Source organism: Lissotriton vulgaris, chromosome 7 (assembly GCF_964263255.1).
Source record: "Lissotriton vulgaris chromosome 7, aLisVul1.2, whole genome shotgun sequence".
Taxonomy (NCBI): Eukaryota; Metazoa; Chordata; class Amphibia; order Caudata; family Salamandridae; genus Lissotriton; species Lissotriton vulgaris.
In genome coordinates, this window is record NC_141695.1 from 554,039,712 (window position 1) to 554,066,436 (window position 26,725).

General features: G+C 46.4%; 1 protein-coding gene across 4 annotated transcripts in view; it reads right to left on the bottom strand.

Moving 5' to 3' along the window:
* The window catches only part of NARF (nuclear prelamin A recognition factor), a 398,106-nt gene that overhangs the window by 91,804 nt on the left and 279,577 nt on the right, over positions 1-26,725 (bottom strand). For all 4 annotated transcript variants that reach the window (XM_086930648.1, XM_086930650.1, XM_086930651.1 and 1 more), the window contains one exon: positions 20,783-20,901. In XM_086930648.1, the coding sequence (XP_086786774.1) occupies positions 20,783-20,901 (119 nt within the window). The remainder of the gene's footprint in view (positions 1-20,782; positions 20,902-26,725) is intronic.

Sequence of the window (26,725 nt, forward strand, 5' to 3'; positions counted from 1 at the left end):
GGGCGGGTCACTGCAGAGCGAGCTAAACGTGAGGCCTTAAAGGGCCTATTATACCACCCTTTACGAGGCGGATACGCCCTCCCAAGTTCATATCGATGAGGTACTGTAACCAATGCCCATGGATCCCAAAACACCCACACTACGCCAAACAACTGGAAGGTCCCCTCGTGGCGGAGGAACTGACAGCGGCGCTGAAAGACCTCCCCCTTGGGAAGACGCCAGGCCCGGATGGCTTGCCGGTGGCCTTTTACTGTATGTTCATCGCAGAACTCCAGCCATACCTACTGCGACTATTTAATTCCTTCTCTGACACGGATTGGCTGTCGCCTTCCATGGGTATGGCAGAAAAAGCTCTTATCCCCAAACCAGGAAAGGACCCCACGCTATGTGCATCTTACCTTCCCATAGCATTGCTAAACACTGACCTCAAACTCTACACTGAAATGCTAGCTAAACGCCTGGACCCCCACATGCCTGGCCTTGTGGAGCCAGATCAGGTCGGCTTCATCCACAACAGACGGGGGCGGACATGCGTAGAATTGCGCACTTGGTGGGGAAAGCACACCACTGGAACATACCGGCCTGCCTTCCATTGCTTGACCCGGAGAAGGCGTTTGACCGGGTGGACTGGGGTTTTCTTTGCGCGGTGTTATACAAGATTGGTCTGGGACAAAACATGATTTCTATGATCATGGTTCCATATCTCTCCCCTCAAGTGCGGGTTTGAGTAAACGGGCAGCTCACAGATCCCTTTTTCATACATAGGGGTACACGGCAGGGCTGCCCTCTATCACCTCTGCTATTTACCCTGGTAATAGAGCCCTCGGCAGAGATAATAAGGCAGAGTGTGGACATTCACCGCCTCGCTTTAGGCGGTCGCCGGAATAAAGTAGCGTTATTCGCAGATGACCTTATCCTCACGCTATCACGCCCACATTCCTCTCTCCCGGCGCTCCACGCTCTCCTACAGACCTTCGAAAGGGCATCCGGCCTTACAATTAATCATGACAAATCTTGGGCTTTAAACCTCATGATTCCGAAAGAGGAGATGCCAGGCTTGAAAACACTGGCTCCCTATCAATGGACTACGGACCATATTAATTATCTAGGACTCCAACTGTCACCTTCCCTGGACACGTGGTCTCAGGTAAATTTGCGTGAATGCAAGAAAGCCGTCCTGGAAGACCTGTGGAGGTGGAAATGTCTGACTATCTCTTGGTTCGGTAGGCTTAACACTGTCAAAATGTCGATACTCCCTAAAATCTTATACTTGTTTCAATGTCTTCCCACCCCTATACCACAACAACAGATTCAGGACCTCCAAAAAGACATCACTAAATCTCTATGGGGTGGTCGTCGACAGCGGTTCTCCCACAAGATCCTCATGTTGCCAAGAGATAGAGGGGGACTAGCGTGCCCTGATCTTTTGGACTACTACTGGGCCTCACACCTTCGTACTGTCACGGAATAGACAACCACTGAAAGCGAAAAGGTGTGGTTCCATATGGATAGGATGGTAACAGAGCATACTATATGGGATCTTACATGGCTCCACCATGCGGCGCGCTCCTGCAGTGCTTATATGGCAGTGCCTACTCAAACGGTCCTTGATATCTGGGACAAGATAGGCGTGCATAAGGGGCTGACAATCTTCCCTCCCCCCCCACACTCCCATAGCGGGCAACCCGCTCTTCCCCTTGGCTGGCAACTCACAATCATTTGCCAAATGGCTACAGGGAGGGTGCAGAGTGATTGGAGACATGTTTGAGGGGGGAACCCTAAAAACGTTTGCCCAGTGCATTTGCCAAATGGCTACAGGAAGGGTGCTAAGTGATTGGAGCCATGTTTGAGGGGGGAACCCTAAAAACTTTTGCCCAGTGCAGAGAAGAATTTCATCTCCCACCGGAAGCGGGCCTACAGTATGCACAGTTGCGGCACTGGGTATCTTCATCGGAAATGCTGCAGGCTGCTACTCGGCCATACACCCCCTTTGAGCGGCTGTTCCGCTCCTTCGACGACTCGAAAGGCTTTATATCTCGGACATACCAGATCCTACAACACCCTTCAGAGCTGACTGCGCACCCATATCAACGCCAATGGCAATCGACGTCCAGCACGGAAATCACGCCCGTGCAGTGGAACCGTCTATGGCGAGACATTCCTAGGGTCTATCGTAGTATCCAAAAGAGGGAAAATGCATACAAAATCATGACAAAATGGTACTATACGCCGTCCGGCTACACAAAATGTTCCCTACCACGTCCCCCTTGTGCTGGAGGTGTTCAATTGAATCTGGCGACTTCATTCACATTTAGTGGGCCTATCTGCTCCTGACCCTGCTCTGGAAGGAAGTCCTTAGTCATATTAAAGAGGTGCTGGACTTCCCCCTGCCTGAATCTATAGCCACGATCCTCTTGGGCCTCAAACCTGATAACTTTAAAGCACTCACTCGCGGCGACTGAACTTTATCTCTAGACATGCTTGGGGCGGCTAAGCAACTCATATCGCAATATTGGAAAAAGACATAGGCACCCCCGGTTGCCGCTTGGTTTGTGAGCTTGTGGCACGTCATAACTATGGAACTTTTCACAGCACGACTACAATCGCGGGACACACGCGTCAACAGGGTCTCGCGCCCCCTAGTTCGATAACTCTGTAAAATAGAACATGCGTGACATTTACCCTCCAAGCTTAGAGCGCTGCGACTCTTTGAGGATGCCTTGCTCCCGCCAGATCCTGATAAGCTTCTTGCATACGTAGACCGGTCATAACCACATATCCTTTTAACAACCATTAAGTCCCCCATTACTATCTACGCTGGACATCGCCACACGCCAATTCCTGTCTGTCCACTCGCTCACTCAGGTAGCTGTCTACTTCTCCTTTATCTCTTTTCCTCTTTTTTCTTCGATTGTTTCCTGTCCATCTTCCACTATCCACTTTCTATGGGCTTCTAGCCCATGTTTACAACGTTACTGGTTCTCAATGAGTCCTGAACTATTCCACAGCCTGCTACTATTGATGTATGTACTAGTGCACACGGCCGGCCCAACAAGAGTTGTAGGCTTAACGCTGTGTATTTATGGACTCTTGCTATATTTTTTGTTTTTTCATTTTTAGAAAATAAAACAGATTTCAAACAAAAAGCACTACGACGCCCACAGACAGCCAAAAAAACAGCCCACACGGGGACATGAGAGACCAAACCTTCGGACCCTGCCCGATTGCTCTGTAGACCACTCCAACCGTGGCAGAAAGTAGAAGTCTGTTGAGGGGCTAGGAGTGTTATAATGGGTCATGGTTGTGATGTCATAACCCGTTAGAACATGTGATGGCACTTCAGCTACCCTTGCCATTTGGGCTATTTGACATCTATGCACTTGTCTGTCTTCAACTACTCTCTGGCACTAAACACAAACACAAATAAATCTATCACTGCAGCTGTCCTTACACGCCACTCTTGGGCTTTGAGTGGCTCAGATCTGTGGAGATCGTGGCGAAGAACAGTTTGTGGCAGGGGCTTTTCAAAGTAGCCAATTAGTCAAAAACATGTCAAAAAGAAGTTCAGGTTTCACAAGCCTGTCAGCGCCCAATGACGGGTGAACGCCAGTGTTGTCAAGTTTACATGAGTTTGTGCTAAATACAAGTCTTCCATAATTCTCTGATGTTAAACTTTAACACTTGCATTCTTTGGGTGAAATGACACCAGAGTGCCTGCACTCCAGGTTTCACTATTCAAAACACAAACAAACAAAAAAGAACAATGTCTAAGTTATAGGCCTTGCTTCAAATATGGTAAATTCCAAATATGATGCCATTCGCATGCATGGTAGCTGCTGAGTGTGCTGCCTTTCAGCATATACATCATTTAAAAAGACTGACTAAACAGATATGGTCAGTGCAGCTTTACAAATTTGTATGTAGTGCTTTCTATGGTTGCAATGAGGCTGGGGCAATACATTGGTTGCAAAAACTTCAGAAAAGCTGCTGCACCACAGGGGCTGACCTAAAGGGCTCGGACTGAGCCTTTAATCCATCTGAGGCCGATAAAAAAAGCACCACTGATTTGGCCAGTGGCAGAGCCCAAAATAAAATGTTATTTTAATGCCAGGCACCTTATATGAGCCAGGTCATAATAGGCCTCAACTGTCCCTAATTGGCTGACCTGACGGTCATTTAAGACCCCTTTTCTGATGTCACCCTCAAAATATTCATCGAGGCAGAAGCACATATACTGAAAGTTCAAGGTTGCCCCTCATTAAGACTGACAGGTTGAGAGATGTACATTGTTTGACCTGTGAAATGGAGCGTTTATTTACTCTGCAAACTTAACACACGTAAACAAGAACGTGACAAAGACTGTGAATTAGGTACAATTATCCATCTAAATGTAGCTAGAAGCACACTAATTACTGAGAACTACAGAACAGACCAAAGCACAGTTTTTGTTGGGGGGCGGGGGGGGGTTCTCGACCGTGCCCTTCCTTTCAAAACCAGCTGCAGAGCCGAAGTAAGACCTGCAGGATCTGAACAGCGCCTCTGTTTAGAAACATTGTTTAATGCATGAATGGGTGATACTCAACAGAGGCGTTTCATTCTGGACATAGTCAAGTCAAGTGATTTATATAGCGCACTACATACCCAGAGGGTCTCAAGGCGCTAGAGGAAGGGTGGAGAATTACTTGTCGAATATCCAGGTTTTAAGCTGTTTTCTGAAGGCTAGGTGGTTTTGGGTAAGGGGGAGGTGAATGGGAATGGAGTTCCAGGTTTTAGCCGCTAAGTAGGAGAAGGATCTTCCCACCATGGTGGTTTTGTTGATGCGTGGAACAGCAGCGAGGGCTCGGTTGGAAGAACGTAGCTGGCGGGAGGGGTTGTAGAAGGATAGTCGTGTGTTGAGGCATTCGGCTCCAAGTTCGTATAGGGCTTTGTGTGGGTGGGTGAGGAGGCGGAACGTTATCCTCTTATTGACGGGGAGCCAGTGGAGGTCTTTCAGGTGACCGGAAATGTGGTCTTTGCGCGGAATGTCTAGTATGAGTCTGGCTGAAGAGTTTTGGATGCGTTGGAGTTTTTTCTGAAGTTTTGCGGTGGTACCGGCGTACAGGGTGTTTCCGTAGTCCAGGCAACTTGTAACTAGTGCGTGGGTGACCGTTTTTCTAGTTTCGGTGGGGATCCAGCGAAATATTTTTTAGCATGCGAAGAATGTTGAAGCATGATGATGAAACGGCGTTGACTTGTCTGGTCATCGAGAGTGAGGAGTCCAGGATGGCACCCAGGTTCCGTGCGTGGTCCGTTGGGATGGGTGCTTTTCCTAGGGCCGCTGGCCACCAAGAGTCGTCCCAGGCGGAAGGGGAAGTACCTAAGATGAGGACTTCTGTCTTGTCCGAGTTCAGTTTAAGACGGCTGTGCTTCATCCATTCGGCTACTTCTTGCATCCCTTCATGTAGGTTAGTTTTGGCGGTGGTAGGGTCTTTGGTGAGTGAGAGGATCAGTTGAGTGTCATCAGCGTAGGAGATGATGTTGAGATTGCGTTGGCGTGCGATGGCCGTGAGGGGGCTCATGTATACGTTGAAGAGGGTAGGACTGAGTGATGATCCTTGTGGCACGCCGCAGATGACTTCGGTGGCCTCTGACTTAAACGGTGGGAGGCAGACTCTCTGAGTTCTTCCGGCAAGGAACGAGGTGATCCAGTCCAGTGCTTTTCCTTGGATTCCGATGTTGTTGAGGCATTGTATAAGGGTGCTATGACAGACTGTGTCGAAGGCTGCGGAGAGGTCAAGGAGGATGAGGACGACTGTGTCTCCGTTGTCCAGTAGTGTTCGAATGTCGTCTGTTGCTGCGATGAGGGCAGTTTCGGTGCTGTGTTTGGCTCGGAAGCCGGACTGTGAGGAGTCGAGGGATTTGTTGGTTTCGAGGAAGGCGGCGAGCTGGTTGTTGACGGCTTTTTCAATGACTTTGGCCGGGAATGGTAGGAGCGAGATGGGGCGGTAGTTTTTTAATTCGGTGGGGTCTGCTGTGGGTTTTTTCAGAAGGGCGCTGAGTTCGGCGTGTTTCCAGCTTTCCGGGAAGGTGGCGGAGTTGAGGGAGCAGTTGATGACGTCTCGGAGGTGGGGTGCGATGATGGAGTCTGCTTTGTTGAAGATGTGGTGGGGACATGGGTCTGTGGGGGATCCTGAGTGGATGGAGTTCATCAGGCGAATGGTGTCCTCAGTGGAGATTGGGTTCCAGTCATAAAGGATGTTCGAGGGGGGTTTGGGTTCAGGGGTAGGTTGGGTGGGTTGGTCTCCGGGTTGGTTGTCGAAGCTGTTATGGATGTCGGCGATTTTGTCGTGGAAGAATGAAGCTAGGGAGTCGCAAAGGATTTGAGAGGGAGTGATGTCGTTGGAGTTGGCAATGATGTTGAATAGTTCCTTGCTGTTGTGGGCGTTGTTGTCTAGCCGGTCTTTGAATGCGGATTTCTTGGCTGACCGGATCAGTTGGTGGTGTTTACGGGTGGCGTTTTTGAAGGCGTCTCTGGTGCTAGTGTTTGGGTCTTTTATCCAGGCTTTCTCAAGGGAACGGCAGAGTTTCTTGGATTTCTTAAGGTCATCGTTGAAATAGGGGGCGTTTTTGCTGCCTAGCTTGATTTGACGTTTTTTCAAGGGTGCTAGGTTGTCGGCGCTGTGGCTTAGCCATTGGGTGAGGTTGATGGCTGCTTGGTTAGGGTTCGACGAATAGGCAGGGGGGTTTTGAAGAAGCGATGTGGAGATCTGGTCAATGGTGATTTTGTTCCAGTTTCTTCGCAGAGTTGGTTGGGGATGGTTGTGGATTGTGGTCTTTTTGTAGTTAAAGTGAACGCAGCTGTGGTCCGTCCAATGGAGAGCTGTGGTGTGATTGAAGGAGATGTGCTTGCTGGAGGTGAAGATAGGGTCGAGTGTGTGTCCTGCGTAGTGGGTGGGGGTGTTTACAAGTTGTTTGAGTCCGAGGTTGGCAAGATTGTCCAGAAGGGTGGTGGTGTTCCTGTCGTTGCTCTTTTCCAGGTGGAAATTGAGGTCTCCCAGTAGAATGTAGTCCTTGGAGGGGAGGGCGTGTGAGGTAATGAAGTCAGTGATGTCTTCACTGAATTGTGTACGGGGTCCTGGTGGCCTGTAGAGGAGGGTGCCTCTGAGTGTGGTCTTGGGGTCGGTGTGGATCTGGAAGTGAAGATGTTCGGCGATAGCGAGGTTGTCGTCTGAGCTGGTTGAGACGCGGATGGAGTTCTTATGGACGATGGCGATGCCTCCTCCTGTTTGGATGGTGCGGTCTTTTCGGATATATCTTGTAGCCGTCCGGGATGGCTATGGTGATGTCTGGAGCTGATGAGGCGTTCATCCATGTTTCTGTTAGGAAGGCGACGTCCGGAGAAATGGTGTCTAGTAGATTCCAAAGGTCGATGGCGTGTCTGTGGACCAAGCGGGTGTTGAGCAGGATGCATTTTAGGTGGTTAGTTTCGGATCTCTGTTTGGTTTTTGTGGATTTGGTGTGGGTCTTGGTGCAGTCGAACTTGCAGGAGAGGCAAGTGAAGGGTCCCTGGGTGTGTCCCGGTGCAGCTTGGTGGCAGTTTGGTGGGCGGCCGGGGTTGAGGGCAGTGAGGGTTGCGGCGTCGTATGTAATGCTGGTGGGCTGGGGATTGCGGGGGCCAGGGGGTCTGGCACTGGGCGCGGTCCAGGCGCGGACGGGCGTAGACGGGCGTAGCAGGCTTACCTTTGGCGCACCTTCGGAGCGACCGCTGCGCGTGGACGCTGCGCGTTGAGACATCTGTCATAAATGGAGAGTGGAGGGGGCGGAGCGTGGGAGGGGCAGCAGGGAGGCGGTAGCATGGGGGGGAGGGACGGCCTGGGGGCACAACAAAATGGCAGTAACAAACAAGGTAAACACGACGATACCGGGGTCAACAACAACAGTCAGAAGTTCTAACAATGCAAAGCGCAGGTCAGCGCAGGCGATATAAACTCAGCACAGAATTAAAAAAGCAGCAACGTGGAGCACAGCGCTACGATACCAGGGGGCACAGGCACTGGATCGCAACTTCAGCAGCGAGGAGATGCCAGGGGCCAGGAGGGAGCGACCACCTCTGTCGAAGACAGGCTGGTCACAGAGGAGCGCCGGACCGATATTCAGTTATCCATTAATCAAAATCCTTAATTTTAAAAAACATTTACAGTAGCTTTCACTTTTCTGAACTAGTACTAGTCAATCCTTCCGTTATAATACTGTTTTGTTACATTAATTCTGTATTGCTGGTCTTTTGTATATCTTATTAGTATTCAAATAAAGCTTTTTAAACTAAAAAAACATGTTTAAAGGCTTCGATTTTCGCTGTAGGTAAGTTAAAAGTATTTCTGGTCAATGTCAGTGACTACCATTGGACTGGAGTCACACTGCTTCTAGTCCAGCAGATCTGTGTACACACAATGCTGGAGACATTGTGTCAATTGAGCAGCTACAAGCACGAACACAGATGACGAGTCACTGTGAATCGAATCACTCTGTTGGCTTCAAATCAAATATGCAAATGACAGTAATAACTCGGGTAAGTGGACCAAATAATAGTTCCGCCTCATAGACGTTTCACTGCCGAGAAAAAGAAAGCAGCTCAACGTAGCTTGATGTGGAAGGCTGCCAGACGGCTTAACACCAGTGACGACCTCCTGCTTCAAACCTGGGATTCGCTGAATGACCAATCGTTGCATTGCTGGACTTGTAATCCTTGTTTACTTCAAATGATCCAATGAACTTGCACTTGTGAACGCTTGTGTAAAAGAAGACACAATGGCACAACTATTGAGTCCTTGGGATGGAGTCACCCCTCAACCTTAATTTTACTGCACATTGCTCTCCCGGTCCGTGCTTCGTTCAACTGCTGCACTGGGCGGGCTTGGCTTGCCGCCGCTGAGTGATGGCGGGTCGCGCTTGAGCTCCGGGACAACGGAGGCCAACGAGGAGGTTTACGGTCCATACAGGCGGTGAAGCCCCTTCTGAACCGGCGTTGCGGTGGGCGGAACATGCAGTGAGCAGCCTGGTCACATTTGCGCTGCTCCCGCTGCCTGATTTACAAGTTTCATGTTCGCGACGTCCTGCTCCTCAGTATTTTCGCGGGCAGCTGCCATTTTGTCTCCCGGTGGCGCCGCTCGCGTTTTTCTCTGCCCATGCACTTCTTATGATGATTCTGTGGCAGACATATACTGAGGATGCTGCACGACGTTAGCATTTTGCCACTGGATACTTGAAGAGGATTTCCTTTATTTCTGGTCTTCACCGGAATTTCAGAGGGAAGCAAATATTCAGGCAATGTGAGTTTATACATTTCCAGCTTTCCTTGGTGCAGTTTGTGTCTACACTCGCGGCATTCCACTTACACCTACATTTACTTGTAGTCTGGTTTTGGAGGACGTTGTGCGCATCTGATATCTCGCCTGAGGTTGTGACGCTGAACCATTTGTCAGTCTCCTCCGACTTGCTCCTCAAAATGGCGGCATATACTATCTGACAAGACTGTTGTAGGTGCTTTTGGTTAGCTCTGCCTGCTTGTCTTTTCTTATTGTTATCCCTTCACTACTTTTTTAGACGAGGCTATTCAATGCTGTTTTCATCATTGTAAGTCAGTAAGAGATCTTATTTTTCTGGCTCTGAACTGCCCACTTTGCTGATTCACAAGGTGCTGTTTTTGAAGGGTGAGGTGTCTGGTGCTACTTCAGCTGGGTTACTATACTGTGTGGGCTTTTGCATTATTTTTATTGCCTATTCCTATGGCACACAACATGGGCCTTTCTTCCAAAACCAAGGACTCTAAAGGAAACCTTAAAAGATCTAATCAAACTTCTCCTACTCCAGAATCTGTGCCGAAAGATTCCGGTACTACGTTGGATGCTATTTTATCTCGCCTAAACGCTGTTCATGATATTGCGCAGTCAACTAAAACTAATACAGACTTACTTCAAGTAGAGATTGCGGCAATCAGAAATGATTTTAAGACATTATCACTTCCTGTTTCTACTGCTGAATCACAGATAAGTGGTGTGGAAGATACTGCGCAACAACAGTCTAAATAAATGCAACAGATGGAACACTCCTTGTCTGCCTTCCGGAGAGATCTTACGGAGCAAGAAGATAGAAATAGTAGAAGTAATCTGCGTATCTTTGACTTGCCCGAGATGCGGAGAAATCAGCATCATCAATGCTCGACTTTTTGCTCCATTGGATCCCTACTGTGTTGCAGATTTCTTTTCAGAAGTACTTTGAAATAGAACGTGCTCATAGGGTTCCTACATTTAGACTGAAGTCTTCACCTGATCCTAGACCTGTGGTTTTTAAACCATTGCGACATCAGCATTCTGAACAAATCTTGGCCCAGATGCGGAAAATCAAAGCAATTACTTGGGAGGGCCACAGAATTGCCATCTCCCAAGATTTTGCTAGAGACACTGTTATCAGACGAAAAGGCTTTTTTAATCTACGGAGACAATTGCTTGACATGAATTTTCCGTTCTTTTTTGCTGGTCCTTCGAAATTTCGCATAACTTTTAGAGGTCGTACTCAGATTTTTTATGAGCCTTCGGACCTATCGACCTTTTTGGATAATCAGATGGAGTCCCTGATGGAATCTTCTTCTTCTCATGGTCCGTCTGGTTCTTGAGTATTGTCTGGTGGGATGTATTGTATTCCTACTTGCATGTTTTGCTAGATCTGTGCGCTAATGCTACGGTCTGTGCTCCTATATTTAAGCAACAGTTAGGCGATGTTTCCGATGTTTGACATGTTCTAACCTTTTTCTTGCAGGTTCTGCTCTTTTTGTCAAAGGTTGTGTCTCTTTTAGTTCTATTGTTGTTGGATTTCTTTTTCTTCTGTTTTGTTAGTGTTTTTCTTGTTTCTTTGTTTTTACTTTCTTTTTCTATTCATTATTAGTGCTGTTTCTTTCCTTTTAGTGTTGGTATTGCTGTGAAAATATTGTTGGATTTTGTTAGTTGCTCCTTATTATCTCTTGTTTTTCATTAAGTAGGTCTTCTTTTCTCTTACGTGAGTAATATATGTATGTATGTTATTTTTTTTTTTTTTTTAAATTTTTGAAAACCTTTATTGCTCATGTTGCAGAAAAACAAATACGGGCCTACAACCATCCGGCCGGCCACAATACTTTTGAGCACAAGTGCCAGCAGTACGGTTCCCCAACGGTATCAGGTGATACAACAGCAATTAATAACAATTACGCTGGAAAAGACATGTCGCCAGGGAGAAGGATCAGTAAAGGTTAATTTTTAAAGTTTTTTCCGATTAAATAAAAGTCTATGAAGGATAGGTGTAAAGGAGATCCGAGTCCATACATTAGTTCCACATGAGTAGGCAGCAGGAGAAATAACAGCAATTACGTGAAGCACTCCTACAGAGTGGCAATACGGTAGAAAAACAAAGCGGACAACAGGAACCACGCTCGTGCCACTCCCAGCGCCACCCACTCCCAACCATCCTCTATCACAGACCCAGAAAGGAAAACAGTATGAGAAAGCGCAGAAAAGTAAGAGAAAAGGCCCATAGAAACTAAATAAGGAAAATAAAATCTACCCCCCCACCCTGCACCAACGCGGAGGCTACGGCCTACCCCCCCCCGACAATGTGCCTGTCGCCCCATAAGAACCCGAAATGTAGTTCAAGCAAAGGAAAAGAAGAAAGGAAAAAGGAAGAAAAATAATAAAAATATTACCATGAAATATAGAGAGTGAGAATAGACCATTCTAATCTACGACTCTCAAAAACTACAAATGAAGCGGGAGGAGGAGCCAATCAAAACATTCCCAGTACCCCAGTCAGAAACACAATCCCCACATAAGTTGCGACCACTGAGAACCAGACATTAATACAAAAGCAGTTAGGGAAAGACATTATAACTTGTGCGACTTAAACAAGTGTGTACCACTTCCAATCCCGGTCCAACCAGCCAAGCAACCGACAGCATAAGATGAACCTAGCCCTGACCCGACCTCGGACAGACCCCAAAATGAAGCGCATGAAGAAGGCCCGCCCCCACCAAGACAAAGAACCAACATGGCCGCACATCGAAGGAGAGTAAACCATTCACACAAAATGGCCATTTAACGTCACCAGTAAATCCTTTCTCCCTCACAATTAGGTTTCATGGGCCATCGGGGAAATATGGGGTCTCCGGAGCGCAGAGTGGAGGCAACAATGGGGAATTCACCGAGGGGGCCAGCTGCTGCAAGTCCCAAGCAAAGCAACAACAGTAGATCAGTCAGGGCAAGTCAATTGACAGTTCGTAAGAATCAGCCTAAGTCAAGAACCACCTTGCCTCCACCCATCCGCCCGGCTATTAAACCATAGAAAGTCTCCTAGCCCTGGCCCGTTCTGGGACAGGGCCCCTCACCCCTCCTACATGGTAGTCCAGTGCGGTCCAGGAAGACGATAGGAAATAGCCGCCCTAAGGAGGGGGGCGGTGCGTAGACAAAGGAGGAATGGCGTCCGCTCCCAGGATACAGTTTTCCCTCGGTATCAATCCCCTCTGGCGTGTCCAGGCCACCAAAGTCACAAAGCAAAGCAATCCAAGTTCGTGACAAGAATGCAGTTGAAAAACCAGGAGGGCAAGCCACCGGTAGCCGACTTTCCCACGCCGCAGACAGTAGTACACAGTTGAGCTCGGAGCTAGGGGGAAACTCTGTAGCGACGACCGAGCTGTAAAATGGCAACAATCCGCTACCCTCCACAGATGTAGCAACTGTAACATCCACTGTATCTCTTCGAGGAAATGCCGTGGCAGTAGGCTGTAACAGCTCTCGTCTGGAGCTCTGTGGAAGATATGACCCCTGCTCCTGGCCGAAGGCTCGGGCGCAAGCATCGAGCCGTACCCCCAACTCGGTATATGCGGTCTTCATCTCTGATGCCAACTCACCCAGGGCTGCCAGCACATCTCCAAGGGTGAAGTCAGGCCAAAGTGTCCCCGTTCCCACACACCCATGGGGGGAGCCTGCCCCGGCCCCCTCAGGATCAATGCGCTTGCCGTGTCGTGGGGAGACTGAGTAGAGTTCCGCACCATGGCGAGCCGCCGGCATCGCCATCTTGACTTCTCCCCCACGAGATGTTGTGGGGTGGGGAACGGGGGAAGTCACGGGGCGCGATGTTGTTGCCGGATCAGTCCCCGGGCGTGCGACAGTCCGCCCGATCTGGGGTAGTGCCTGTGGGTCCGTAGCCAAGCAGTGAGGCAAGCAGTGCCCGGTGGGGGTTGCAGTCAGCGGCTAGTGGGACGAGGAGAGCGGAGCAAAAACATGGCGGGCGGGAACAAAGGACTCGCCGGGTAAACACTTCTTCACCCTGTCACCACACTGTCCGGAGCGTGTACAGCGTTCACCAGCGGCAGGCAGCGCCAAGGGCGCGCTCCTGCGAGGAAGCGCCGTCCAATCGCGCCACCCCCGCAGCGGATCGGCTGTGCAGTGTACGTGGGGTCTGGGCGCGTTGTAGTGCGAGCTGGTTCCCGGGCCGGGGCAAATCGTTCCGTAGCTGACGATTCCGGGCGAATGGAGAGGTCGGCGGATCACCGGTGACAACAGCTCCGTCTCCCGCACCTTCTAGGACGGAAGCAGGTTAGTGGAGCTAGCAGGATTATGGTGCGGGATTCCGGGGCCGGCGGAGCCGAAGGCTGCGCGTCCGATCAGGTCGCCATCTTGGCTCCTCCCCCTATGTATGTTATTTTGAAGTCTTGTCCGCTGTTTAGTGTAATCTTTTCGTCATCTTGTTCCTGTACGTGGGTGTGTTTGTTTCTGTATGGTGGATTATGTTATATTCGATTGTTTATTTGTTTGTCTCTATATGAGTATAGTGTATGATGCATTTCATAATTTATGCGTGGATCACTCAAGTTATTAGTTATGGTCTGTTATATCTTTTCTTTGTTTGAGTTTGTGAATATAATACATGGTGTACTTCTAACCTTCTCACAGATTTTTGATGTTTGTAGTTCATATTTATTTTGTCTCTGTTGTTTTACCATTCTATTCTGGTAATATAACCCACTGCTCCCTTACCCTGTTCTAGATAAGTTATTAATATTATGATCTATTTCTTTTTTGATAGTTGCCTTTTACCAATATGCTGTTTGAAATGTTATGTATGAATTCTCCTATGATGCTGAGAGTGTTTATTTATTTGGATACGCTTCCTTTATTTATACTGTTCTATAGTATTATCGATTTTGTGCTTTGATATGTTATGTATATGATGAACACTTTATAAGCTATTCTTTTCAAATACTGTTCATATTGATTGATGGCTCCTTGTTAGATCAATTGTTCTTTATCAGTTTATATATTATAATGTATTTATATATTTATTATGCCTTGCCTTTCTCTTTTGTTTCTATATTTAACTCTCTATTGCTTTCTGCCTGTGTGGTGATTGGGGTCTTTTCTTTTTCTTTTTGCTGGCCTCCTTGATTGCCCCTCCGCGTTCCTCCCTCATATGTTTATGTTTACAGATTTATAGAGCGCATGGCTGCCCGTAAGCGTCCCAGCGCTAGTGAAAAGACAAATGATGTGGAGGGGGGCCATCAAGGGAACAGCCAGGTCTTCAAAAGTTTACGAAACGAGAGGAGGTTGGGCTGGGCTCGAATGTCTGGTGGTAATGCGCTCCACAGTTTGGAGGCGTTATATGAGAAAAGACGACCCCCAGATCGGGCCTTTTTGATCCTGGGTATAGACGTCAGGTTAAGGTGTGTGGAGCGAAGAGTTCTATTCATTTTGTAAGGAACAACTAAATCCTTTAGGATGGGGGAGGGGGCCTTGCCGTGCAGAATTTTGTGGGTAGTGCATAAAGGCTTGAAGTGCACCCTTTCTTAAATGGGCAGCCAATGAAGTGACCTAAGGGCTGGTTTGGCTGAGCGGCGGTTGTTTGTGCCCATAAGGAGCCGGGCAGAGGTGTTTTGTACGACCTGAAGCTTTGCAATCACTTTATTAGGGGCCCCAAGGTAAAGGGCATTGCCGTAGTCCAAACGGGACAATACGAGGCCTTGAATCAGGAGCTTTTGCGATTGTGTGGGAAGAAGAGGTAAGATTTTTCGAGACATGCGAAGGAGGCCATAGCAGATTCCGACTGTTTTTCTGGCTTGGGTGGTAAATGTAAGGCCTTCATCCAACCAGATCCCCAAGCTTTTAATGTCTGGTTTAGGGATTGGGGGTGGACCCATACACGGGGGCCACAAGGTCTCCGGGCGAAAGTGTGATTGGCTGCCCAGGATCAAGATCTCAGTCTTGTCACCGTTCAGCTTAAGATGGGACTTGTCCATCCATCTGGTTATGTCCCCGAGACAGGAGTAAAGATCTATGGAGGGGTGGTCTTGCTGACTTAGGGACACCACCAACTGGGTGTCGTCAGCATAGGTCAACAGCTTAATACCATATGGGGTGACAATCTTTTATAAGGGGGACATGCACACGTTGAAAAGTGTAGGGCTCAAAGAAGAGCCCTGAGGAACGCCACAGTGTACAGGGGTTATTTTAGAGATTAAATTCCCGTCCGCCACCTGAAATGAGCGGCTATGTAAGAAGGATTTGAGCCAGGATAGGGCTAGCCCCGAGATCCCCCGTTCCTCCGGCCTATGGGCCAGGATAGAGTGGTTCACTGTGTCGAAGGCCGCACTCAGATCCAGGAAGATCACTGCCACTGATCCTCCTGAATCTATGATCTTTCTGGCCTCTTCCACTACCGCTATCATTGCAGTCTCAGTGCTCTGGCCCAGGCGAAAGCCTGTCTGTGAGGGTTTGAGCAAACCATTTCTTTCGAGGTAGTCAGATAGCTGGCGATTGATGTATTTTTCAGCCACCTATGCATTTTGCATTTGTATGCATTTTGTCTCTTATAGACTTCCCCTGGTGTGTTCTTTTTTCTCTTTATTGTCTGTACTTTCTCTTCCTTTCTCTCTTTTCTGTTTCTGTTTCTCTAATCTCTTCTTATTCTTTCTTTCCTAGAGTCTCCTGCTGGTGTCCTTTGTTCGTGACTTCAGTGGTTCTGTTTTATTCTTGTTGTGCAAATGTCTCTGTTATGGAGTTCTTTTCTCTGGCATCGAATTATACTTGTTTTTTTGTTTTTTCGCTATTATGCCAGGATTGAACGTCTTATCCCTTAATGTGCGTGGTTTGAATCATCCTGTAAAGAGGGCAAAAATGTTGGATTATTGTAAAAGCCTTTCTAGTGACTTAGTTTTGTTACAAGAAACCAAAATATCGTATAAAGAAGCGCTATTATTGCGAAAAGAGTGGGTTATTGATGTTGTCTGTTCTGAGGCCCTTGGAAAGAAGAATGGAGTGGTGACTATGATTTCCAAAAATTCGGGGTTGACTGTTGTTGCTGAGGAACATGATGCGGAGGGTAGGTGGCTGCTGACTCGTTTATCCAATGGCTTTCTTGATATCGAGGTCATGAATATTTATGCACCGAATTGTGATGATCCATCTTTTTGGCGTTCTGTTCCTAAAAAGTTTTCTAAAGTTTCTCATAATGGTAATTTGATTGTCAGCGGGGATTTTAATCTCCTAATGAATCCCATTTTAAACAGACATTCTTCTTTTAAATTTCGTCCTCCTACGGCCCATAAACAGATGTCGAACATGTGTTCCTCCTCTAATCTTACTGATGTATGGAGATTACATAATCCCTCTGGTAGTGACTTCACTTTTTTCTCTTCTCCTCACTCTAGCTTTTCTCGTATTGATTATCTCCTAGTTCACTCAGCTCTTTTACGATACTCCTCAAATCATGTCATTCATCCCAATCTTGTGTCCGATCATGCTGCGGTTTCTTTTACTCTCCTCAATTTGTCAGAAACCAGGGAGCCTCGCACTTGGCGTCTGAATTCAGAGATTTTGCATGATCGATCTCAAGTTGACTTACTCAACAAGGATATTAAAACTTTTTTTCGTGAAAATTAGTCTTTCGTTAGTTCTCCTGTGGTTTTATGGGATGCTTTTAAATGTACCATCAGAGGGCAGATTATTAACAAAATGGCAAAAAAGAACTCAGATATTAAGAAGGAACTTGCTACTTTAGCAGATACAATTAAGCAGAAAGAATCTCCATATCGGAATTCTAAAGACAAGACGCTCTTACAAGATACTAAGAATTTAAAATACTCTTATAATTCTATTGTAACTAAGAGAACTCACATTGGCGTTCAGGCGCAAAAGTCTAAACGGCTACTCCTCAAAAACCGAGCAGGGAAGGTTTTGGAGGCTACATTAAAGTTTCAGGATTCAAATATCAGATCAGCACAGATTTCTTGTATAAACGACAGTTCTGGTAGTAGAAAATTTCAAACTAAGGAGATCCTTAAGGTCTTTCGTGAGTATTATAGTAAATTATACACTCCTCACAATCAATCTTCCCTTGATCAATGTCAACAATTTTTAACCACAATTCCTATTCAGACAGTTTCTGATGCGTATGGGGCAAAGTTGGGGAGATCGATTGAATCCGAAGAAATTATTCATGCTATTAAGGCCACCCGCTCTGGGAAAGCTCCGGGTCCAGATGGTTTTCCCATTCTTTTTATAAAACGTTTCTTCCATCTTTTGTACCTCGTCTCAAAGATGTTTTCGATAACTTTATTTCGACAGGTTCGGTTTCTGGTTCTGTGGCGGAGGCTACCATTATAGTAATCCCTAAAGAGGGTAAAGATCATTTGTATCCTAAAAATGTTCGCCCTATATCTCTCCTGAATATGGAAGCAAAAATGTTTGCCAAGATCCTGGCCAAACGTCTGGAATCCTATATTCCTTTACTTATTCTCCCTTCGCAGACTGGCTTTGTTAAAGGTAGGTTGGCTAGGGATAATATTCGAACATTTTGTCATATCCTGGGGAAAGCAAAATTATCCAATTTGCCTGCGACGGCCCTTGCCCCTTGATGCGGAAAAGGCATTTGATAAGGTCTCATGGCCCTTTCTGCAAGCAGTGCTTCGAGCTCACAATCTTGGAGATCCTTTTATTAATATGGTGATGTCTTTGTACGCACATCTGGGGCAAATATTAGGGTTAATGGTGCTACTTCTTCTTTCTTTAATCTGTGTCAAGGTACTAGTCAAGGGTGCCCGTTATCGCTTCTTTTGTTTTTACTATCTATTGATCCTCTTCTTCGCTTACTTAACCTTAATCAAGATACTAAGGGGTTTCAATTTGGTTCCACCTGTATCAAAACAGCTGCCTATGCAGATGATGTGCTCATTTTTTCCGATGATATAGTTATGGCAATTCCTGCTATTTCCGAGACTATTAATCTATTTTCTAGTGTCTCAGGATATACGCTCAACAAAGATAAAACGGAAATGTTTCCCCTCAATGCGTATTGTTTTCCTGCACACATGGGGGATGCTGGTTTTAAATGGCAATCAAAACGTACTAAATATTTGGAGATTTGGTTTTGCAGTACTCCAACAGACACAGTTTCTTATAATTAAGGTTCGTCAACTTCTGGATACTTGGTCACCTAAGTATATTTCATGGTGGGGACGTCTTCACACTTTGAAGATGATGATAACCCCTATTATTAATTTTGTGTCCTCAATGCTTCCTGTTAAATTATTTTCATCTTTTTTTCATGAAATTGATTCTCTTACTTCAAAATTCCTATGGAGTGATAAGAGAGCCAGAATAGCCTATAAACATTTGAGGAAACCTTATGACATGGGGGGGTTGTAATTTTCCTGACAGGGATCGATATCAAGTGGCTTTTTAGCCTCCCAAGGGGCTCTTTGGTTCTCTACAGATCCTTGACATACTCCGCCGTGGGTGTTTATTGAGCGGGAATTATCTTCTCCTCTACCTACCTCTTCTTTTTTAACTGCGTCCACATAGTCTATTCCTTTTTCTCGTGCTATTATTTTAGATACCATTGCTGCAGTGAAAGCGATTGATAAAAAATTTTCTAAGCAAATCCATAAGTCTAGATGGTCTTCTTTGTGGCACAATCCTAAAATTAAAATTGATATGGATTCGGCTTTGGTGGCCTACCGGGCTAATAAAGGTATTACCCTTGTCCAACATCTTTATGATTCCAATCATGATACATTACCTTTTTCTTCCTTGGCTCAGGAGTTTTCGCTCACTAATCTCTATTTTCATACATTTTTGAAAATCAAAGTTGCCATTGCTAAGGTTCATTTTGATCCGGTTTCTCATACAGTTTCTCTCCTATCTATGTGGTATAAATCAGGTCATATGGCTTCTAAGATTTATAAATTTCTATCTTCCACACCGCCTCTGTTGACGACTGTTACACAACAGAAATGGTTACACCATTTTGACCATGATCTTCTCAAACAGATCTCCCCAGACACTTGGCAACTTATTGTCAGACTTTCTCTTTGTTCTAAGATTTCCCCCTCTCTAATTCAGTCTAAATTCTTTTCTCTTAATCTGTTACATTGGACACCGGTACGCCTGCACTGCAACTTAGACGCTGGTACCCATCAGCATACGTTTTTTGAATGTTCTTTACTGCAAACTTTTTGGGAATTGCTTCATAAACATCTCATGCTAACTTTTAATATTCAATATCAACTTTCACTACCTCTAATCTTGTTAGGTCCATGGGCTGCACCATCACCATTATCGTTAGATTCTGTGGATATGCAATTATTTGATTTATTGTTGACAACTGCAGTAAAGATTATTCCTACGGAGTGGAAATCATTTGGATCTGTATCCTATCATACATGGTGGGCTTGGGTCTCTTTTCTCTGTGGGGCTCATTTCTCTGTGGAGGAGAATCATCTCTCTCCCTCCATTTCTAGTGGGGTATGGAGAACACTGGATAGTCATGTGAACTTGGCCTCGAAAGCAATTTCCCTTCCTGTCGTCTACTTAATTTCTTTTTCTCGTTCTTTTGTAGCAGGAGACTCTCTCTCTTTTCTCTTCATTCTTCACTCTACTCTCTTCTCTTTCTCGTTCCCCTTTTATCTTTCCTTTCTTTCTCTTTCCTTTTTTTTTCTTACTTTTGATCAATTTTTATCAAGTGATATATCTGACTTTTTAATATGGTTCCTTTATATTCTTATTTCTGAAACATGATATTTACATGGTTATGCAGGAGCCATATATGACAGTATTGACATTGAGTATTGTATTGCTATATTGTCAGTGTATTGCTTTCTATTGTATTTAACTACTTATATGTTCTTTCTAATTTAATAAGACATTGGAACAAAAAACTGCTGCACTGGAAGAAAAACAGGGGGGGGGAGAGAAAGCAAGAAATTAATGCTCAGGCAGATTATGTTTCTGAATAAGGTACAGTTATCCATCTAAAAGTAGGCAGAAGTACACTAATTTCTGAGGGTCAGAGCACAGACCAAAGCACTGGTGCAAATAGTGTTCTTTTTTTCTCTGCGACCGTGCTATCGCCTATGAAGCCAGCTGCAGAGCCGAAGCTGCTCGGCACTAATAACTCTCTTGTTACTGAGTGAAAAGCAGTACACATATAATGCACTACTCTTCTTTTTAAAAGAGCACTACTGTTTGCTTTGAAAGTCAGCTACAACAGCAATTTTTATAATTTGACTTTTTTATTTTGCATCTACCAGGCCCCTATGGAGTTGAGGGCTATAGGGAGAAAAAACCACTAAAGAAACCCCTGAAGCAATACAGATTTTTAGGCACTGGGGACAATATTGTAGAAGGCAGATGTTGAATTACAGCAAAATAAATCCTTACCATGAGAATACACAGATTAGAGTATTAAGATGTACATATGTAGTATATAATAGTAAAAATCTTACGTGTTGTCTGGCAAAGTAATCTTTCACTAGAGAGCCCATTATCTGCTGTGGGGATTTGGCTGTGCAAATATGGGGCGTGACTGGATTACCAAGAATCCTTTCGGCATACCGGATCCAGCCTAAAAATGAGAAATAATTGAGTTCTGGGTATTTACAACTGAAAAGATAACCGAGGCAAAAACAGTGTTTCCAAAATGAATAATAAGGAAGAAGGACCGAAATCTAGTAGACTTGGAAATGTGCCAGTGACAGAAATATTACAGTTGAATAATACAGAGCAAAACAAAACTGCTTCAATGCTTTAACTGTGTAAGTCTCTCGCTCTCAGCAGTCAGGAATATGGCAGCTCTTGCTCTCAGCAGTCAGGAATATGGTTCTTACCCTGTAAGCACATCCTTCGCTGGATGTACCCGGTTATTATCGGCAGTACTGTATAAAATGCTTGCCTTGGGTATTAATGGTGGAAACATGAACATTCCAAAATTGTGTAATTTTGGAAAATTGTGTAATCATATGCTTTTGGTTCAACTAAGCTGAAGAATGTATTGTTGATAAATGTCACCAATAAAAAAATTATTAAAAGAAAATGCTAAAACATACTGGCAAAGCCAATAGCTCTTGAATAGGCGAGACCTACTGGCTTTGCCAATGCTTGCTTTGAATGCAGGGACTTCCAAAAGAAGAGAGTCAGTGCTCTGAATGTTGACGAGTGCTGCTGCAAGCGTTCAGTTTTCTGGCCGAGCAATAGGACTGGTTGGTGTGTAAAATCTTGTGAAAAATGCAGACAATTTTGTACATAGATCTTCCTTTAATAGGAAGCCAGTCAAGAAATGCCAGGACATGTGAGATGTGGTCGGAGTGACCAGATCCTGTGACCCTATGATCACCACTTGCCACCACCAGAAAAACAATGAGAGTGCCACCCTTCTACACCACCACAGCAGTAACTTTCCCAAATATGAAAAAGTACCCAGTTTCATGCCATACATCTTCATGACACTCTACATTTACTGTACCTGTTACACCCATTTTTAAAAAAGGTCTCCCCTATCACTTACACCACCCCTTACAATTTTTTTACCATGACCCACATGAAACAATAATACATGGTCTCCTGTCAAGCACCCTCTGCATTGCACTCCATAGATGCCAATATTGACAGAGAACTGGTCTTCTGCAATCTGCCCATATCATCCTCTCTACAGTCAATCTCCTCCCCTGCCAAAATCTATCAAAATAATAATTGATCTTTTGCAGGCCACCAGACCACCTCCTCCACATACAAAGCTGTGCCATCTACTCTACAAGCGAGCAGAGAGCCAGCACTGCACAGACAGGTTCTCCAACAGTCACGTCAGCAAGGACTGGAATTCCTTTATGACCATCAGCAGGGGGAAACAACTAGTTTCCCACTGTTTCTACATCACAGCAGTGATTTAGTATGTGGTTATTCATGCTAAGAGCCATACATAACACTTGCACCCCTGGATGGAACGCTGGGAGCAGGTCAGCCAATCAGAATGCTTCCTTTGTGGGCTATAGCGTGTGTTGCAGGACTGCCAAAAGCGCATTCTGTGCTGCCAGCACCCAACGCCCCTCCAGTGTGCTTCGGGCCAAGGAAGCGCTGTAAAACCTCTCACCTTAAAGACAGGTTGAAAAAGCCTGCTCCATTCTCCAGCTGCGCTCCCTCAGCCTCTAATAATACATCTGTTGATTCACAGAAGACTGTCCTGCCCTTGCTGTGAGGGAAGACCAATCACCCAAAAAAGTAGAAAAACGCAAACTATTGTTTTGTACTTTTTTTGTCCATGCAGGAGCTTTTGGTGTGGCGAGCTTGGATTGGGTAAGGAACATTCAAGGATTATGGCAAGGGGTGAGAATAATGTGAGTGGTTGAGAGCAAAACTTAGCTTTTATGGCCAAAGCAAAGAAATTGAGATGGCATACAGGAGCCCACCTTTTGGTACATGTTGTAATAGTCAATGTAGCCATCTGGTATCAAAATACCTAAAACAGTCAGGTGGCAAAGCAAAGAGATTGCAAATAGGAATGTATGAAATAAACAGAAATCCTCATTCTCTCTTTCAATAATCCATACCTTTCATTTTTATTACCGAGGGCGTGTGGGTCAAGAAATGTGATCTTGCTTCAGCTAGTTGGGCTGAGAATCTGAGTAAGATAGCAGCGTTATGGCCAGGCCTCCCAAACCGCTGCCTGAATCAATCATAGCAGCTCAGAAAAGTGTGTCAGCAGGACACTGTGCACACACATAAGATATCATTGGACTACTGGATCTGAGTGTAGCCTGCCCAGCACATCTCAAGAGGCTGGTAGGTGTCAGAAGGAGTAGTTTCTGTCCTGTAACTCCAGTTCTGTAGTAGGGGTATCTCTGTTATAGTCATAATCTAGTGAATAGTCCCGCCCATGTGCGTGGACCCCGGCAATCAAAAATAATCTCTTAAGTTGTCAAAATAATGCAGAAACTGCAAAGACACTTAAGAGAGAATTTAAAGACAAATAATGCAGCCTATATCCACAGGCTACACTGTCCAGTACTTCAACTAGAAATTCCACCAAAATTCACCACACACAGTACAGCCTGCTAGTTTCTACCATAGAGAAACCTGCCTCCCCCAGTCAAAGACTCAGGAATGATAGAGAGGAAGGCAGGGACAGACAAGCCCCATAGGCTGCCATTATGTGGCTTAAATAGGATACTGTGCCTTTAAGAGAACTTTCCAGAACTTCTCCCAGTATCCCAGAATGCATAGCAGGTCCCTCTTACTTCAGTTCTTTTTGAAGGCGAAGCACGCCAGACCTGTCGCATTCTTGTATGATGAAAAAATCTCCACCGGGGAGGAGGGCGGGCGCTTATGACTATAACAGAGATACCCCTACTACAGAACTGGAGTTACAGGACAGAAACTACTCCTTCTGTAGTAGGGGATCTCTGTGTATAGTCATAATCTAGTGAATAGAATGGCAAGCCCATCCCCACACCAAAGCGGCGGTGGAGAATAAATACATAACGCCACTACTGTGCGAACAAATTCCGCAGCGAAGCCTGGCCAACCTGAGCGTCTACCCTGGCGTCAGTGTCCAGGCAGTAATGCTTAGCAAAGGTATGAACCGACTTCCAAGTGGCTGCCTTGCAGATTTCAGCAATCGGCACGTTACGGAGCAGAGCCGTCGTGGCAGCTTTGCCCCTGGTGGAATGAGCCTTAGGCTTACCTCCTAAGGTCTTATTAGCCTTCTGGTAACACAATTGTATGCAGGACACAATCCACCTAGAGATGGACTGCTTCGAGGTCGCAAGACCCGTCCTGACCGACCCATAATTGATAAACAACTGGGCAGACCTACGAATATCCTTGGTTTTATCCAGATAAAATTTCAACACCCTCCTAACATCCAGGGAATGGAGAGACCTCTCCGCTGGGGATGAAGGGTTCTGAAAAAACGTAGGCAAAGTTATAGTCTGGTTGACATGAAAATCAGAAATAACCTTGGGAAGAAATTTAGGGTGAGTACGCATAACAACCTTAGCAGCATGAAGTACAGTATAAGGTTCATTACAACACAACGCCTGAATTTCACTCACCCTGCGGGCCGATGTAATGGCCACGAGGAACGCCGCCTTCCAGGACAGGTGCTGCAACGAAGCCTTATGAATAGGTTCAAAAGGCTCCTTCATCAATCTGGACAGCACCACATTCAATTCCCATGAAGGCGAGGGAAGCCTGACAGGAGGGAATACTTTCTTCAAGCCTTCCAGAAAGTCTTTGATCACAGGGATCTGGAAAAAGGAAGTCTGCGAAGGGCATTTTCTGTAGGCAGTCAATGCAGCAAGATGAACCTTAATGGAATGGACATTAAGGCCAGACTGCGCCAAATGTAAAAGGTAAGGAAGGATGACATCTTCCTTGCATGTCGTAGGATCATGGTTCTTAGACTGGCACCAGATACAAAACCTCTTCCACTTGTAAGCATATGAAGTCCGAGTGGAAGGTCTCTTAGACTCCTTCAGTATGTCCATGCAATCATCGGGCAGATTCAGATGGCCATATTGCACTATCTCAGGAGCCATGCCGCCAAACTCAAAGACGAGAGGTTGGGGTGTAACATCCGTCCCCCGAACTTCGTGAGAAGGTCCGGCCTGCACGGCAACCGAATGTGAGGAAGGAGAGACCGGTGAAGTAGGTCCGTGAACCACCACTGCCTGGGCCACTCCGGGGCGATGAGTATCATCCGAGCTCTGGACCGGGCCAGCTTGATGAGCACCGCCGGAATCAGGGGAATGGGAGGAAAGGCGTACAGAAAGTTGTTCGTCCAGTTGATCCATAACGCATTCCCCAGAGTCCCTTGTTGGAAGTATCTGGAGGCGAAGTATCTGCACTTGCTGTTTTCGGCGGTGGCGAACAAATCTACGTCTGGAGTTCCCCACCTTGCGAAGACTTCTCCTAGTACTTCGTCGTTTATGACCCATTCGTGGTTTTCCTGCAGCTGTCTGCTCAGTGCGTCTGCCTGAACATTCTGCACACCTGGTAGATGGGTGGCCGTTATCGTCAGTCCTCTGGCCAGGAGCCAGTGCCAGATCGTCTGCGCCTCCTGCGACAGAGTGCGCGATCTCGAGCCCCCCTGCTTGTTGAGGTAATACATCGTGGTGGTATTGTCCGTCTGTACAAGCAGAGAGTTGGTCTTGAAGGACGGAAGAAAGGCCTTCAGCGCCAAGTGAACAGCCCTGAGTTCCAGGAAATTGATGTGATACGTGGTCTCCATCGGTGACCACGTGCCCTGAATCTGTAGAGTCCCGGAGTGCGCTCCCCATCCCAAAAGAGACGCATCCGTCACGACAGTCTGCGTGGGAATGTCCTTGTGAAAGGGAACCCCTCTGAGGAGATTCTCCGCCGAACACCACCACTTCAGAGACTGAAGAGCATGCAGCGACAGTCGAATCTTGTCGTCCCAAGATCCTTTCCTCTGATCCCACTGGTCCTCCAAGCACTCCTGCAACGGTCTCATGTGCAGCCGTGCGTGTGGCGTCAGGAAGATACAAGAGGCCATCGATCCCAGTAGAGAAGACACCGTCCTCACTGTTGTAGATGGAGTCGTCATAAGAGCCTGAGCCTTCCGAAGGAGTGATAATCGTCGCTCTTCCGAAGGAGACACGCTTGCTGACAGCGTATTGATGGAGGCTCCCAAGTACTGTATGCATTGGACCGGAGTCGGGACAGACTTGGCCATGTTGATGTGCAGCCCCAGCTTGTTCAGGAGAACGCACGTCTTCTGCACGTGCGCTCGCGCTTCCGAGAAGGAGGATGCCTTGATCAACCAATCGTCCAGGTAAGGGTAGACGAACACCTTGTTCTTCCTCAGGTGTGCTGCTACCACCGCCATGCACTTCGAGAATGTTCTCGGCGCAGACTTCAGTCCGAATGGGAGTACTGTGTATTGATAATGATTGGTGCCGACTTGGAACCGCAGGAACTTCCTGTGTTTGTGTGCAATGGGCACATGGAAGTAAGCATCCTGTAGGTCTATAGCGCAAAGCCAGTCTTCCCTGTTGCAACTGAGGATAAATCTGATGCAACGACAGCATGCGGAACTTTTCTCTGCGAATCCATTTGTTTGCCTGTCGCAAATCCAGAATGGGCCTGAACTCGTTCTTGTCCTTCTTGCGAACCAGAAAGAACCGGGAGTACAGACCTCTTCCTCTCTGAGACAGAGGTACATCTTCTATCGCCCTTTTCCTTAACAGGACATCCGCTTCCGCCTGAAGCTCGCGCAGCTGAAACTGCGAGCCGACCGGGGGAATAGCCGGAGGAGGGCTGGAGAACCGAAGACTGTATCCATTGCAAACAATATTCAGCACCCACTTGTCCTGAGTAATTTTTCTCCACTCTGCCAGAAAAAGTTGTATGCTTCCCCCTACCGGAGTGGGTAA